Raw genomic sequence first — 16039 nt, 5'->3', positions numbered from 1 at the left:
GATTTTGCTCATGAGGTAGGGTGGGTGATGGTGACGGACCGGGAGGGTGAATAGAAAAACCACCACAATCCACAGTTTTGCGACAAGTTACTTGTTTAGGAAGGAGTTTGATGTGAGATGAGATGAAACAGAGGTGGAAGCCCGACTTTGCATGTACACCAGTCCAGCGACACCATGAACTCATACCACCAAAGACAGATACACTATGCAAGAAAGTAACATTAGAAGTACACTACACTACCACCCCCTAGATCCAACGACCAACTAATCTCAAACACCCGCTCCAGAACTCCAGCGCTTTTACAAATCATCCTACACATCCCCCTCTCCATCTATTTCTTGCCATTTCCGTTCCCGTTCCCGTTCCCATTCCCCACACCAAGACACTTCCCCGCATCTTCCAATTCCCCCAACACCCTCATCTCAAGCTCACTCAGCGCATCCTCACCTGATCCCTTCCGGCTACTCAGCATCTCCAGCTCGCGCTCGTCGACAGCAACGATACGCTCGCGTAGCGCACTCTTGCGACTCAACCAGCTCTCGACGTCTTCCTTGATGTTTTCCTTATCCCAGTCTAGGAGGGCGACTTCGTTGGCTTGGATACCCAACTTAGGTCCTTGTTTGCGGACGTTTTCTAGTATGCTGGCGATGAGGGAGAGGGAGTGGACTTCCGAGGCGACGGTCAGTGTGATCTTTGTGGCGGATGTGCGGGACGAAGGGTTCGAGTTTATGCTTAGGGCTGAACGGGCGAGTTGTTCGGGGAATTGGTTGAGGAAGGATGAGATTTCCGCGGCGATGGGTGGGCCGACTGAGAGGAGGAGGTTGAGGCAGAGGGGCAGGATGCCTTTTGTCCAGATGCTGTACATGCGGGATGGATTGTCGAAGGGTCCCATGCCGTTGGTGCGTCGGTAGTAGTTCATAATGTTTGCGGTGTTGAGTTGGCTGAGTATGCCTTCTACGGCCATGGTCTCGGCGAGGGCTGAGATGCTCGATAGAGAGAGTAGGAAGAGGACGCTGAGCTCGCCGTAGATGGGGTCGTCGACGCCATTGTGGGAGATTGTCAGGCGGTCGGCCCATGAGAATAGACTGGTGGCGTAGCGTACAGTGTTGCTGTTGGCGAAGAGGAGAGCGGCTTGTTGTTGCCACTTCGACATCTCTGGTATCGCAATAATACGTTGGAGGAGCGCGGTGAGGAGGGCGAAGTCAGATGGCGAGACGGATGCGGGCTCGGCGTGGAGTTGGTTAGCCAGGCTGCGGAAGCCCTTTGCAACCGTGTCTGACAGAATCTCAAGGAGTTGGGTGGAGATGGGTTCCGTGTATTTGTTGTGGCTTGTGGGCATCGTGCCGCGGAAAGAGGAGCGGAAGGATGCGTCGTCTGACGTGTCCGTGTCTTCGATTAGATGGAAATGAAGGGCGAGGTACAGGATTCGTAGAAGAGACCGGTAGTAGTGCACAGCGTCAGTCGAAAACACGTTCTCGAAGTCGGGCGTAGAAGTGCGGATGGCGTTCCATACTGGACTGAGTAGTTGGCGTGCCTCGCTTGTTCGTACCTTGGCCTCCACCAGCTTCTTAAGCAGTGCAAAAGCCAAATCTGCTCGCAGGACCATGAGCTGGCCAAACAACGCTTCCGGAAGATTTGATTGCTGATTGGCAACCATGCACTTCTGGATGACTCCGACAAGGACCTTGACTATGCGCTCGTCCTTTGCTACGACCTGGCTCAGCTCAAGAGCCAGCAGCTTCCAGCCCTGGAGCAGGAGGACCTGTGATTCAACGAGGCCAAGGTTGTAGTTGGCCTTTTCCACCTCAGCAGCGAAGCCTGTACCTTCTCTAGGACCAGTCCATTTGCTGTTGAAGCCCAAAAGCTGCTGAGCAAGGTCAATGTCGTAGAAGAAGGCGCGCCCGAAGGTCTCCGGGTAGAGCGTGGTTCGTTTGAGGTTGCCTAGCGAGACACCAGGATACTGTTGCTCAAGGTTTTGTTTAAGATAGCCGTGCAGGGATGTACTGTATGACGGCAGCTCCAAAGCAGTATCTTCCAGGTATGTCAGACTCGGCACAACATCCTTGAGCACAGTGATGTCGCCCACTTGCCGCGAGCTGTGGAGGTACATAGCGATGACTTCGCAAGCTAACGATGCAAACCTGTTCTGGAAAGAGCGCTCCAATGTCTCGCTATTGCTGCTCATTTTTGGTTGTTTGGGTTGCTTGGCCATCCACTTCAGGAAAGCAAGCAGCTTCTGAATCAGGTCTTTACGTTGCCTTAGGTCACCCATTGCCCACGACCAATTGTTCTGCGCTGATGAAACAAACTCAAGCATGGCAGTGTGAAGAGGCCATGAAATCCCACTCGCGTCTTTCTCAGGCAAAGCCATGTTGGAAAGCGCATCGAGCGCTCGCGTGAGGAGAGCTTTGTTTCTTGAGTCATGGGTCGCATCCTTCTTGGAGCGAATCGACTCGCGAGGTGTGCTACCAGTGAGCAGGTACAACGAGAACCATTGCTGCTTGCACGTTACTACAGCCGAAAGCAAGTTCCAGACGTTCGTCTGAATGTCCACTATCTGCAATGGCTCATCTAGTTGTGACAGCACACTCAAGAAGTTCTTTGCAGTCCGTGGTCCAAGGTGACCAAGTAGGGAAGGCGGTTCTTGCTGTTCAATCTGTTTTCGAGCAGTCTGCTTTGGGTCTCCGTCTGCCATTGTTGAGTCTTCTTGTCCAGCGACCCGCACAGCACCGCGAACAAGAGCTTCCAAAAGGAGCACGACCTGCGACTTCCACTTGTCACTAGTCGCATATAGCCGTGCTAATAATGGCGTAGCTTTGAACAACTGCTGCTCCAGGTGTGTCCAGGGCTTGTTAAGTAGTATTGCAACCCTGACAAGGACATCGGCGAAGGCCACAGTAGTTTGCGTCTGCTGCATCCACAAAGCACTCGAGGTCGTGAGCAACGTGATGTCACTGGGGCTGACACCAGTAACCAAAGATGTCATCAGCGGGTTCGTTGGAAGATCTGCACCAGATCGCGTAAGGTATAGCTGGGTAAGGTACTCAGCGATGGGCGCGATAGATTTGGCAAGTTTAGCAGATAGCTTGGGCTCGTCGTCGACGCTGTACGCAAGGTTCAAGATCGTTGTGAAAACCTCGCAGATAGCGATATTGATCTCAGGACGGTGGTTGGGTTGGGAGTATTTCCAGTTCAAAGAGCTCTCGTATATGCTGGCAAGGGTCCGGCCGAATGTAAAGAGGATGGTGCTCATGATCTTATCCGACGTTCCGCTTTCTGAAGGCGCAGATGCATTGAAGCGACTAAGTGCTTTTGTCGGCACTTTGCGAGACACCGATCGCTCAACGGCATCCTTGACGAGCCCCTTGTAAAGTCGAATGCATCCTATGAGGAAGTCATATCGCCCAAGAACCATCTCAGTTCCGATCAGAATAGTCGCCAAGCTTCCGTTGCCGTCGCCTTCTAGCAACCTGCTCCTAGCGAGCCAGGGCCACACCCTATGTGGTGAGACGATGATTAAGGCCTCTAGGAAGTGGGTGCAGTTGACCAGAAGCTCTAGAGAAGCCTCGTTACTAGGCTCCTGGCAGAGGTGAAGCAGCTCCTCCTCGAAAATGGCAAGCACAATGTTGACAGTATCCTGGCTGCTTTCAGCACCGATGCTGATCGCCTCCAGAAGTTCCGCTGAACAGATGCCCTCAGAAGCATGTAAAGAAGAATGCATCAAGTCGGCGAAGAGTCCGATGATCTCGATGACGCTTTCGCGAGATGCGGGTTGCTGCGTGGCGGTTTCGACCTTACTGCTGCCTACAGGGTATGTTGAAAGCAGCTCGACTAGGTACGAAAGTGTAGAGTGGTGATGATGCCATACCGCCACATAAGGCTGTGAGCTATCATCGACGATAATTCCTTCTGTGCCAGCAGGTATTCCAGACAGGCCGTCAGACTGTGTCGACCTGCCGGAGGTCAATAACCGTCGTTGCCCACGGAAGCTTGAAGGGGTTCCAGTCGAGAAGAGTGGAAGATTGGCTGTGAGTTCGACCCAGTTGGCATTCTCCTCCTCGCGCGTCAATGCATAATCCCTGAAGCCTTCTGGGAGGCGTTGCATAAGTCGGTTGTGGTTCCCAAGCTTCTCGATAAATGTAGGCATGCCGTTCTGCATGGTCTTGTCCCCGCGAGTCAATGCGCTACAGAATTTGAGGAAGGGCGTCATCTCGTAGGGATAGCGTAGGCGAGCTTCGTTGAGCAGCAGTGGTCGAAGGATGTATTCGTCTTCCAGGAAATACGCAACAACCGGATCAGCATGACGAGAAATCTCGCCATTCTCCCATCTACGGAAGGAGTTGTCACCGGTGAGAATTGTGTATGTTGTTACTATCAGATCCGGGCTGTACGCGACAATGTCACTGCCGACTGCGGCACGGATGAGTTGGAGGAACAGTAGACGAATCCTATCCTGTGATATCTGGTCGATCGATGTTCCAAATGCTGGCAGACTGGTCTCGACTAGTTGGTTGATGATAGCTAGCACGCCCACTGCTGAGCTAATGTTGGCCAGCTCCTCATAAGGCATCTTGCCGTCGAAGAGCTCATGATTCTCAAGTCTAGCCACGACCAAAGCAGCCTCTTCGAGTGGTGAAGTCTGAGGTTCCGTGTTCCCTGTGTCGTTTGACGCTTCGATGAGACGGTCACGCTCCTGTTCCTCGTAGCTCGCACGAGTTGTGAGCCTCCAAGTCAGGATAGCCCAGGCGAATGTAGGTGGTGTAGCCGGACTGGCGCCCAGCAACTTGGCCTCTCCGAAGATGGTGGTAATACTCTCTACAACTGTGCCGTTGAGAATATACGATGAGGAGTCCCAGGCGTTGCAGTTACCAGATTCGAGATCATCCATGATTTTGTCCACTTTCAAGATGGTCAGAGACATGAGTGAAGTCAGCAGTTGTATCACCGGAATGAGAGGTTCCTGGCGAGTCGTGACTGCAGGGAATTCGCGGAAAAAGCCGCGGAAACTGAAGGCTTTGAGCCAGTCCTCGATGGTAGCCGCAGGTAGGAAGTCCTTCGCAACCAGGTCTGCGTGTACCAAGGCCAGGTGAAGGATGTGCAGCATCTCTGTAGTCTGCGCGACAACCCATTTCTCCGACGCAGGCTCTAGTATCGACTCGTCGACGTCCCAGCCATAGCCGGTGTCTAAAGCGTCGCATCTTTTGTCGAATGCTTTGAGCAACTCGTCTAGTGCCTTTCCGCCCGAGGGGCCATCTTGTGCTGCTGCGATAGCCTGTCCAAGCTCTTCAATCCAGCCGGCGCCAATGCTTAGGTAGTCGTTGCCGTAGATGGTTTGGCTGCGCAAGTTGGATGCACAGCCCCACGAGACGAGAAGCTGACTGATGCGTATGATGGACGCGCACGTCGAGTGGTAGACGTCGAGGATGTGGAGGCGGCGCTGGTCCTTTGCTTCGAGATGCGCGGTCTTGGAAGCGAGCGGTGAGGCCATGATGGATGAGTTTGGGACGAAAGTCGAGGCGCCTAGATTCCCGACTCCTGCGGCTTCCTGTACGCTGAGGGCCTCCTCTTCAGTAAGTCCACTTAATAGCTGTGCGGTTGGCCTGCCCTGCCATTCCTGGACGACCAACTGCAGCGCTGCATATTCTGATATCTGCGCCTCTTTAGACAACCACAGGCTGTCGTCCTTGATCTCTGCTACATCGTAGTGTTCGCTCTGGGCGGGCGTGACGCTGATGGGCGCGGTCTTTGATTCGAATTTGCTCTTCTCCTGCGACGAAGGGTCGGGAAAGGGCTTCCACGGGTGGGCTAGGATGTCTATGTTCTCGTTGGCGGTGAGGAAGGCGCGTAGGGCGTCGCTCTTGGACGCGGTTTCGGGGTCGCAGAGGGCGCGGTATGCGATGTCCCAGGTCCTGCTACTGTCAGCTACGTTGCTGCGCTCGATGCGGGTAAACATACACAAGCTGCTGCTCGCCCTTGAGGCACTTGCCCAGGTCGAACTCGGGGGATTGGATGGGGGCCATGGTTGCGCTGCAGTGCGCGAGTAGTTAATCAGCTACCCAAAGGCCATGAAGGTGCTGGAGAGGCGTGGGGGTCGTGTTGCCGAATGTTTGGCGTCAATGGCTACGAAAGTCGCGAAAGCCAAAGCTCACGCGAAAGTCGAGCTAGTACGTGCAGGGATCATCACAAGGGCTCTTTCTGCGCGCTCGCTCACACCAACACCTATCACGCACATACGCTTCAATGTTCTAGGTAGAGATTGATGCGCATAGAGATATTATCGCCATCTAGTTTCGCTCGTATTGGTCCGCGTCGCAATGGGGTTTCGTCTGGTTTCCAACTACCTTCTGGCAACTATGCAGCAATTGTCCGCAGTCTGCCTGCACCGAGAGAATGACCCGCTCTCTGGTATACACAGAATCCAACTAATCTGTTACATGTCCTACATCCAAGAGGTCGCGCAATAGCGGCGTTGCTGTACCAAACCTGAGGTACAGCACCGTAGCACTAAGGACCGATTCATGCCACCTCCGTGCTAACTCCGCAGCCTCAATATCTGAATAGAGCATCATTGAGTCACCCCACCACTCTAGTAGACAGCCATTCCTTCCCACCTTCCTGTCCCAAAGTGCACTCATATCTGTCGGCGCACACTCCGTTAATCGGCAGCTAATTTATTCTAAACGTTGACCTCGCCGTCAAAGGGCCGTCGCGCTTTCTGCCATCTGAGCCGGAGGGTACTCAGAAGAAGCTATATAACAGCCACCGGGCTTCCAACGCGACGGCAACGCTGACGCAGAACACCGCCCAAGATGCCCGCTCTCGAACTAATCGACCACTCGCCCAGCAACCCCACACCATCTCCGCCGATACCCACAGCTTCCAACGTTGTACTCATAGACAACTACGACTCGTTCACCTGGAATGTGTACCAGTACCTCGTCTTCGAAGGCGCGAAAGTGACCGTATACCGAAATGATGAGATTACCCTCGAAGATCTCATCGTGAAAAACCCTACACAGCTGGTAATCAGCCCAGGTCCAGGACACCCTGAGAAGGATGCAGGCATTAGCAATGCGGCCATCAAGCACTACAGCGGCAAGATCCCGATTTTCGGCGTGTGCATGGGCGAGTGAGTTCTCGGTTTCCGGTGGGCGCAACACGCGGGGCAGTGCTGACACGATCAAGACAGTGCATTTTCTACAGCTACGGCGGTACTGTAGACGTGACAGGCCAGGTCCTGCACGGCAAAACGTCGCCTCTCAAGCACGACGGCAAGGGCGTCTTCGCGGGCGTCTCGCAAAATGTCCCCGTTACGCGCTACCACTCCCTCGCCGGCACCCACGGCACTCTCCCAGACTGCCTCGAGGTAACTGCGACCATACCCGCCAACGAAGAAGCCGAAGTTAAGGAAGTCGTTATGGGCGTGCGACACAAGGAATACGTCATGGAGGGTGTACAATTCCACCCGGAGAGCATCCTGACAGAGGACGGTCGGCTCATGGTGAGGAACTTCCTAAAGATGCAGGGAGGCACCTGGGCCGAAAATGAGCGACTACAGAAAGAGGCACATGCCCAAGCAGTCGGAGCTGGTTCCAACGGCACAGCAACCGGCGCAAAGAAGGACAAGCAGACATCCATACTGGAGAAGATCTACGACCATCGCAGGGCCTCGGTTGCTAAGCAGAAGGAGATTCCGTCCCAACGGCCCAGTGATCTACAGGCTGCGTACGATCTCAACCTAGCGCCTCCTCAAATCAACTTCCCCGAGCGCCTCAGGCAATCGCCCTTCCGGCTGTCGCTCATGGCCGAGATCAAGCGCGCATCGCCTTCTAAAGGCATAATCTCGCTATCCGCATGCGCTCCCGCTCAAGCAAGGCTATACGCAAAGGCCGGTGCAAGCACGATATCCGTACTGACTGAGCCGGAATGGTTCAAGGGTAGCATCGACGACCTCAAAGCTGTTCGACAAAGCTTGGAAGGCATGCCGAACCGTCCCGCCGTCCTGCGCAAGGAGTTCATCTTCGAGGAGTACCAGATCCTGGAAGCTAGGCTCGCGGGTGCCGATACAGTGTTGCTAATCGTCAAGATGCTGGATGAAGCAGTCTTGAAGAAACTCTACGACTATTCCCGATCACTCGGAATGGAGCCTCTCGTCGAGGTCCAGAACGCGGAAGAAACGGAGATTGCGGTCAAGCTGGGCGCTCAAGTCATTGGTGTGAACAACCGTAACCTTGTGAACTTCGAGGTCGACATGGAAACTACCAACCGTCTCATTAACATGGTTCCAAAAGAGACGATCTTGTGTGCGCTAAGCGGTATTGCCGGGCCCAAGGATGTCGAACCATACATCAAGAGTGGAGTTGGCGCAGTTTTGGTCGGTGAAGCGCTGATGCGCGCATCTGACACCGCTCAGTTCATCGCGGAGCTTCTGGGTGGCTCATCTACCAAGAAGACGGGAACAGCATCAAACCCGATGGTGAAGATCTGTGGTACTCGCAGTGCCGAAGCCGCAAAAGTCGCAATCGAAGCAGGAGCTGACCTTATCGGCATGATCCTCGCGCCAGGGACCAAGCGAACAGTGACAGCTGAGACAGCTCTGGAAATCTCGGAAACCGTACACAAGACCAGAAAGCCTGTGGTCTCGAAATCCGGGCTGCTTGCTGAATCAAAGTCTGCCACCGACTTCTTTGAGCACAGCGCAGCACGACTGGTGTCAAGTGATAGTCACGCGCTCCTCGTAGGCGTGTTCCGAAATCAGTCGCTAGAGTACGTACTTGAACAGCAGCGACTGCTGAATCTAGACGTCGTACAATTCCATGGTCAGGAGCCTTTAGAGTGGGCAAAGCTTGTTCCTGTGCCTGTTTTGAGAGCATTCAATCCGCACAACCTTGGCATTGGCTCAAGAGGGTATCACGCCCTACCACTTCTGGATGCAGGATCCGGCGGCTCGGGTCAGCAGCTAGATCTCTCAGATGTCAAGGCAGTATTCGCGAAAGATGACGGTATCAAGGTCATATTAGCAGGAGGATTGAACCCCGACAACGTCCAAGCTACGCTCGCTGGACTCGATGAGTACCGGGACCGCGTGCATGCTGTCGACGTCAGCAGTGGTGTGGAAGAAGATGGCAAGCAAAGCCTGGATAAGATAAGGGCATTCATCAAGGCGGCGAAGAACCAGTAGTGGCGGTTCAGAATACGACTACCGAAGCTGAAGGTGATCTTCGGGATTATCAAATATAACACAGATGGCCCAGCATTCTTCTGATCTTTCTTTGAATACTCTTTTTGGTCCTCATTTCCTTACGAGTCAGGCAGCTCAATGTTCTGATAATGATGGTTTGTGCCGCCGCAAATAGCGGCCTAGAGTCGCTTTGTCGGCGTCTCTTACCTCATGATGGCAGCCGCACGGTCCCGGCAAACGCTATATCACTTCGACCGCTGCCCACCACCACAAGGTAAGACTAACGAGGGTCTCGCCAGATTTAGACCCTCAGTCTGGACGTCATAAGCCCTCATCTACGTCGTCAAGCAAGTTTACACACCATCACTCCTACACTCTACAATCCAACCACCGCGCCGCTGCAATGGGTGTGTTGGACAAGCTGACTATTGCCGTTGTTGGTACCCATCCACATGATGCTAAGCAGATCAAAGCCTGGATCGAGCGAAACGGCGGCAAATACTCTGCGAAGATCAACAAGAGCATCACCCACCTCATCGCCAGTAAGGAGGCATACAAGAAACCCGCCGACGCAGTACAACAAGCCACCGACCTCAACATCCACGTAGTCAGCTATGACTGGTTCGACGACTCGTTGCAAGCGAAGAAAAAGCTCGGTACTAGGAAGTACACGTGGGAAGTACTTATGAAAGAGAGGAGGAAGAAGAAAGAGCTCAAGAGGATAGGTACTCTGGCGGATGGCAGTAAGTTCAGGAAAGGCTGTGAGAATATCGAAGGGTTGACCGGATCAGGTACGTTGAAAACATCTCGTGTTGTTGCGAGAAAGCCGAGGAAGAGCAAGAGTTTCTTCTTTGCCACTTCTGCCCCGGCAATTCCGAACATCCCTTTCATCTCTGCGAAAGAAGATCTCTTGCGTAGGAGGGCGGAGAGAGAGGCTGCGTTGGCTGAGGGTGCTGGAGCTGGAGCTTGTGAGGGCCAGGCAAAGAACTCTATTGAAGTCATGGATGACACTCCAAGCCCGGCCAGCCAATGTCCAAAGCCCGTCACTCTTATCCAGACACCTCTCAAGAAATCCAAGCCCCGTGGTACCTCTAAGAAAGTACCTCAAGCTAAGATTTCTCACTGGAAAGAGGATTATCACTACTGTCAAGATACGGACGGCTTCGAGTACAAGATCCTGCTTGTACGCGTAGACAATCCTCCCTTTGGTTCTGCAAATGTAAGCTCTAACCGTACAAAATGATTACGAGACATATACTGACCTCGCACGTCTACCTCCACAGTACCACATTGCGCTATTGGAGAGTCATACAAAGCCGCATGTATACTGGGCGCTTGTACAGTACAAGCCCGCCAAGATCTTGCCGGCAGCGGAGAAGGAAGAGAAGGAAGATGTCAAGCGACAAGTGTCTCTTAGCAGCGACGAAATCACTCAGCACCCCGAAGCGAGCCGCCTGCTATCCATCGCCACCAAGCCAGCTCCAACGCCAGAGGCTCCGTACAACGGCGAGCTATGCCCCCGCGGCAGTGACTTCGCTACCGCCATGCGCTCATTTCGCCATGCCTTCCGCGACCTTACCCTCCTCTCCTGGGAAGAACGCTTCGACGACGACAAGACCCTCCAAAAGGCGCGCGCCCAGCTCCTCAACATCGAGCCCTTCTGGTACGGAAAACCGAAAATGGGCATGCCAATGGGTAAGGAGCATCCATATCCAAAAGCGATATGACATACATACTGACTTCTCTAGGTCGCCTCCCCCAATCACCAGCCATGTACACAGGCACAACCTCCGGTCTCGAAGTCCTCGGCGACATATCCGACACCTACATCCGGGGCACCTCTCTCCTCCCTTCGATCTCGCACCCCCTCACCCGCCACGGCTTCATCGGCGGCCCCATCCACCGCGACGCCGAAGACGTGCACAAAGCCGAAGAAGCCCGTCTCCAGAAGATCGCCGACGCGGAAGAAGTCGAGAAGAGGAAGGCAGGTCTACTGCGTGCTAGGGATATGAAGGTCAACCATAACCGACCCATGTTTAATGGGCCGATGGGTAGACCGACAGTGGACGCGTATGGCCAGCATATTAGTTATAGTGGTGATGGCGGGGTGAGTAAGTATACAGTGCCGATGCCGGTTGGCGGTGGAGGGAATGCTAATAGGGGGTTTGTGGCGCCGGAGTTTGCGCATTTGCTGAGTGGGGGTAACAGGAAGAGGAGGCTGTTTCCGAGTGAGAGGTTGGAGTGAGGGGAACGGGATGAGGGGGATGGGATGAGGGGTTTGGTACCGGATGAAGCTCGAGAAAGAGGCTATGATTTATTGGGCGTGGGGAGTTGTCGGCCATATCTATTTGGTGGTATTCTCCTCTCTGCACAGAATGGTTTCAGAAGCTAGGCATACACTTTGGCATTAGCTATCGGGAATCAATATTGCAGCAGCAATTTGCATCGAGGTTGCTCTAAACTTGGTAGCCGCTCAATAAGGCAATACATTAACCCAATATGTCACTAGCGTCTAGTCCCCCCCGGGCCCAAAGACGCGTCCCTCCATCTCTCCTTCCGTCCCACTTCCACCACGCTCCTCATCAAACGTCATGTCGCCTGTTACGCGATACATCTCTCTTATCGAGTTCCTAGCTTCGATGAAGACATCGTGCGAAACCTACAAACGCGCAAAGCCATGCTGCTTGCCGCGGAGCTGCTTGACGTAAGCTGCAAATACATCGGTCGACGCGTATCGCGACCATCAGTCCACAAATGTACGGAGTTACTGCTTACCACTTACCCGAAATCGCAAGTTGATCAAGATTATCAAAATTTTGCTTTGGTAAACAAATTCTCGCGATCTCAGAGACGCCTGGCGCTTCGCTTTGTGTTGGGATTGTAGAGTCACGCGATGCATGCAAGGTCTAACAAAGACACGTTTACATGAAGTCACCGGGTTGATCTGGATTATAGCAATTGACACCCTGTATTAATCACGACGGGCGTGGCAAGCACATATTAGGAGCGGCAACGGTGTTCCAAGCACCGACATGCTGTCGTTGATCTGGCGATTGATCTAACAGCTTGCTGCCATGAGCTTTTGTTCAGAGCATAGTTTGGCTTGCTAATACAACTTGTCTAGGGAATACCAAACATGACGCACGATTGTCAAGGTGCAGGATGCGATTATATGAGTATCGCTTCTCCAGTATGCGGAAGCTTTTCATCATACCTACGTCTCGCTTTCAAAACAGCTCTTCAAGTGTGAGACTCTCAGTTAGTAACGAGAAATATCATGTCGCAAGGTAGAAGGCCGTCCGGAGGTCCACCCCCGCCCAGAGGTCCTCCACCACCTAGAGGTCCACCACAGCCCAGAGGTTATGCACCGCCTAGAGTTCCACCCCCGCCCTCAGGTCCCCCGCCACCTAGAGGTTATGCACCGCCTAGAGTCCCACCACCGCCCACAGGTCTTCCGCAACCTAGAGGTTATGCACCGCCTAGAGTCCCACCACCACTCACAGGTCTTCCGCCACCTAGAAGTCATGCACCGTCCAGAGGCCCAACACCACCCAGAGGTTATGCACCACCCACAAACAATGCGCCGCCTGGTCTCAATGCACCCCCCAGGGGCTCAGGACAATCTTTCGCCCCGTCCACTGGTCCTTCGAACAGCAATCAACGAAACAACAATGACTGTGAACAAGTTGACACCCGTGCCCAGTTTGGACAAAAGGCCATCAGTCTATTCGCAAAGGCGAAGCAAGGTGTAGATGCTGCCGATAGCCTGAGCGTTCACGAGATTCGCCCGTCGTTCGTTGGACCGCAAGGTCTCAACAGCCTCGACCACGTCCTCACAAATCATTTCACGGTCAAGCTACCAGAGGTGCTTTACTATTTCGTTGTCAATGGAATGGAAGACCGCGCTGAGAGCGCTCGACCCGTTACAAAAGAAGACGACGAAGTCGGTTCTGAATCTGACAAGAAAGAAGAAGGAGATGAAGCCGGTGCTGAGACCAACACGAAAGAAGAACAAGACGAAGCCGTTGCTGAAGAAAGCCCTACCGATTCCACCGCTGAGCCAACAGGCGAGACACAACCTCATGAAGAAAACACCAAACTTCCACCGGCAGCAAAACAGCGGTTGATGATGGAAAGCCTTATCAACTCAAACGAACTCCTCAGATCCCAGAAGCATCTCTATGCTAGCGATGCAATGCGGCAGATTGTCTCATGGACGAAACCGACTACTTTATTCCATGCAAACTCCGTCCCAGTTGACAAGATCGTGGCCGAGTGTGAGTATACAGTCCGCCCAGCTATACCATCCAAAAACCTAGATGCGATCGTCAAGACTCTGAGGCTCCAATACAAAGGCGAGATACCCGTTCGAGACCTTACCGAAGCTGCGCACGGCGTTCTTCCTCAGTTCACTATCGACCTGCAACGCGCTCAAACCATTGCAATCGACCGAGCACTTAACATGATCATCACGAAGGCAACCATGGCCTCCGATCCTGATCTTTTCCGCGTCGGAAGTAAGAAGATCTTTACCGAGGCTGGTAAGCAGGAGCTATCTCCTGGAGTCTTCGCTCATCACGGTTTCTTCTCAAATGTCAAGGTTGGAATGGGATATCCACTGCTGAACGTCAGCTCGGCTACGAGTGCCTTTTACGAACCGCTGAACGTATCGACATACTTGAGGAAGACGAACAACAGCTACAACTCACTCAAGAACGTCAAGGTTGAAATCTCGTACACTCCAGGCAAGACGAGAACGATCAAGCAATTTGGGAGGCCTCCTCGCGATCAGCTCTTCGACTTTGGCAACTCACAGATCTCCGTTCTCGACTATCTGCGATCAAAGGCCATCGACGGAATTCTCCTAGATCAGATTGCGGTGTCGGACTTCCGGTGCGCCGATATGGGCACATACACTTCACCAGAATGGTATCCTGTCGAAGCGCTGAAGATTGCGAAGCATCAGAACGTCAAGTCGCTCTCCCCTGAAGCTACAGAAAAGATGCTCGAAGTTGCCAGTAAACTACCCCGGGAAACCTTGAACAACATCGTCCAGCGTGGTCTCGCCACCTTAGGTGTAGGGACTCAAGAGCACCCAAACTCAGTTTTGAGTGCTGCAGGCATCAAAGTGAGCCAGAAGCCGCTTTCTATACCTTTCCACAAGGCCACCTTTCACCATGTGTGCTATGGTGCAAAATCAGTGCAAGGAAAGGAGCTCGTACAGGACGTGTCCAAGACCTGGGGCCTATATGAGAGACGGTTCTATGACACGAAGATACGTTTCGTTGGCCCGGTTGTGGTCTTACTTCCACAAACAATCTTCGATAAAGTGGACAAATGGTACGGCAAGTGGGTTGTGGATCAGCTCTTGATGCAATTCTCCGAGACTGGCATTCAGCGTACGTCCAACGGCCACCTTGACGAATCGATTAACTTCAACGAGAACGCTGCAGACATAGTTGCTGAGCTCAAGCAAAGCCTTAAGAAGGCAAAGATCCTCGGCGCTGGCATCGTGGTCCTCGTCAATCCGTCGACAAGCCGATACGGCACGACGGTACTCTACAACCAGTTCAAGCGGGTTGCCGACCAAGCCTATGGGATGCACACTACATGTGTGATGCAAGCCAACTGCGACCGCTTTCTTTCGAAACCCAAGCCCTATTTCGCCAACATCGCCATGAAAGTCAACATCAAGTTGGGCAACGTCAACCACATAGTCAAGTTGAAGGAAGACGACGGTCGAGCACTGATACCTATGCTTTACAACAAAGCGGGTTTGGTTGACACCATGATCCTTGGCGCAGATGTTACTCACGCACAGAAGGGCAGCAAAGAGACCACTCGCTCTCTAGCTGCTCTAGTCGGTAGCGTGGATGAAACGTTTGGCCGATATGCTGGCTCAGTGAGCTATCAGACTCAAAACCAAGAGGTATTCCTCGCATTTCCCATAGAACTACAGGCTTCAGCTAACTTGGCGATTAGATCATCGATGAGTTGCAAGGCATGGCTGAGCAGCGACTCAATGCTTTTGCCGCAAGGAACAAAGGACGAATGCCAGCCAACATCCTGTACTACCGAGACGGCGTTGACCCAGGACAGTACCCCAAGGTTCGTGCTCACGAATTGCGCAAGATTAGAGCAGCCTACGCCAGCGTTGCCGAAGCGCGACAAATCCCCAACCCCAAGTCTCCCTTGATCACCGCCGTCGTCGTCACTAAGCGCCATCACACTCGATTCTTTCCTGAGGAACCTCCTCAAAACAGGGAAAATCCCAATTGCAAACCAGGCACGGTCGTCGACTCCGTAGTAACACATCCCAACTACTTCGACTTCTTCCTGCAATCACATATCCCCGGACCAGGAACCGCCCGCCCAACACATTACTTTGTGTTAGAGAACGACATGAACTTCACCCCGGCGCAACTCCAAAACTTCACCAACTGGCTTTGCTACACATATGCTCGAGCAACGCTGCCCGTGGGGTACGCGCCGCCGGCGTATTATGCAGATCTCCTGTGCGAACGAGTGCGGTGCTACTTCCACGACTTCTTCAATCCGGCAGACCCTGGGCTCATAGATGTGGGTAAGAATCAGGGCTTGGGTGACCGTGAGTTGAATGCGTTGAAGAAGGATACGGCGTGGGAGAAGAGGTATGATGATAATGGAGGAGGAGTTGATGCAGACGGAAAGGCGGTGGCCCAGAACGATCATGGACCTTGGCACCGAGCCTTGAACGATACGATGTTTTGGCTGTGAAGAGGGATCTCGAGGAATGGGTTTCTGAGGATGGGGTGGTAAATGTTGTTATGGTCTATTTCTAGTTGTTGTTCGCACGCGTACATTCCATTCAACGCACG

The 16039-nt window shown here is 53.2% G+C and overlaps 4 protein-coding genes across 4 annotated transcripts; 3 read left to right on the top strand and 1 right to left on the bottom strand.

The window, feature by feature from the left end:
• Positions 1 to 332: 332 nt before the first annotated feature.
• J4E85_002495 (uncharacterized protein) lies at positions 333 to 6021 on the bottom strand (the record flags this gene model as incomplete). The annotated part of the gene is made up of 2 exons (XM_051466773.1): positions 333 to 5910; positions 5957 to 6021. The coding sequence occupies 2 exons, from the start codon at positions 6019 to 6021 to the stop codon at positions 333 to 335; spliced, it is 5643 nt and encodes a 1880-aa protein (XP_051329628.1).
• A 789-nt stretch (positions 6022 to 6810) lies between these two features.
• TRP1 (bifunctional tryptophan synthase trp1) lies at positions 6811 to 9182 on the top strand (the record flags this gene model as incomplete). Its single annotated transcript, XM_051466772.1, has 2 exons — positions 6811 to 7130; positions 7187 to 9182. The coding sequence occupies 2 exons, from the start codon at positions 6811 to 6813 to the stop codon at positions 9180 to 9182; spliced, it is 2316 nt and encodes a 771-aa protein (XP_051329627.1).
• Positions 9183 to 9585: 403 nt separating this feature from the next.
• J4E85_002493 (uncharacterized protein) lies at positions 9586 to 11427 on the top strand (the record flags this gene model as incomplete). The annotated part of the gene is made up of 3 exons (XM_051466771.1): positions 9586 to 10401; positions 10466 to 10877; positions 10931 to 11427. 3 exons carry the CDS (start codon positions 9586 to 9588, stop codon positions 11425 to 11427), a joined length of 1725 nt encoding a protein of 574 aa, XP_051329626.1.
• A 1032-nt stretch (positions 11428 to 12459) lies between these two features.
• Positions 12460 to 15915, top strand: J4E85_002492 (uncharacterized protein; the record flags this gene model as incomplete). Its single annotated transcript, XM_051466770.1, has 3 exons — positions 12460 to 15111; positions 15165 to 15832; positions 15885 to 15915. 3 exons carry the CDS (start codon positions 12460 to 12462, stop codon positions 15913 to 15915), a joined length of 3351 nt encoding a protein of 1116 aa, XP_051329625.1.
• Positions 15916 to 16039: the final 124 nt, after the last annotated feature.

Source organism: Alternaria conjuncta (assembly GCF_024043145.1).
Source record: "Alternaria conjuncta strain BMP 0040 chromosome Unknown scaffold_3, whole genome shotgun sequence".
Lineage (NCBI taxonomy): Eukaryota > Fungi > Ascomycota > Dothideomycetes > Pleosporales > Pleosporaceae > Alternaria > Alternaria conjuncta.
Note: the sequence above shows the minus strand (reverse complement) of the source record. Positions and strands in the feature narration are given on the sequence as shown.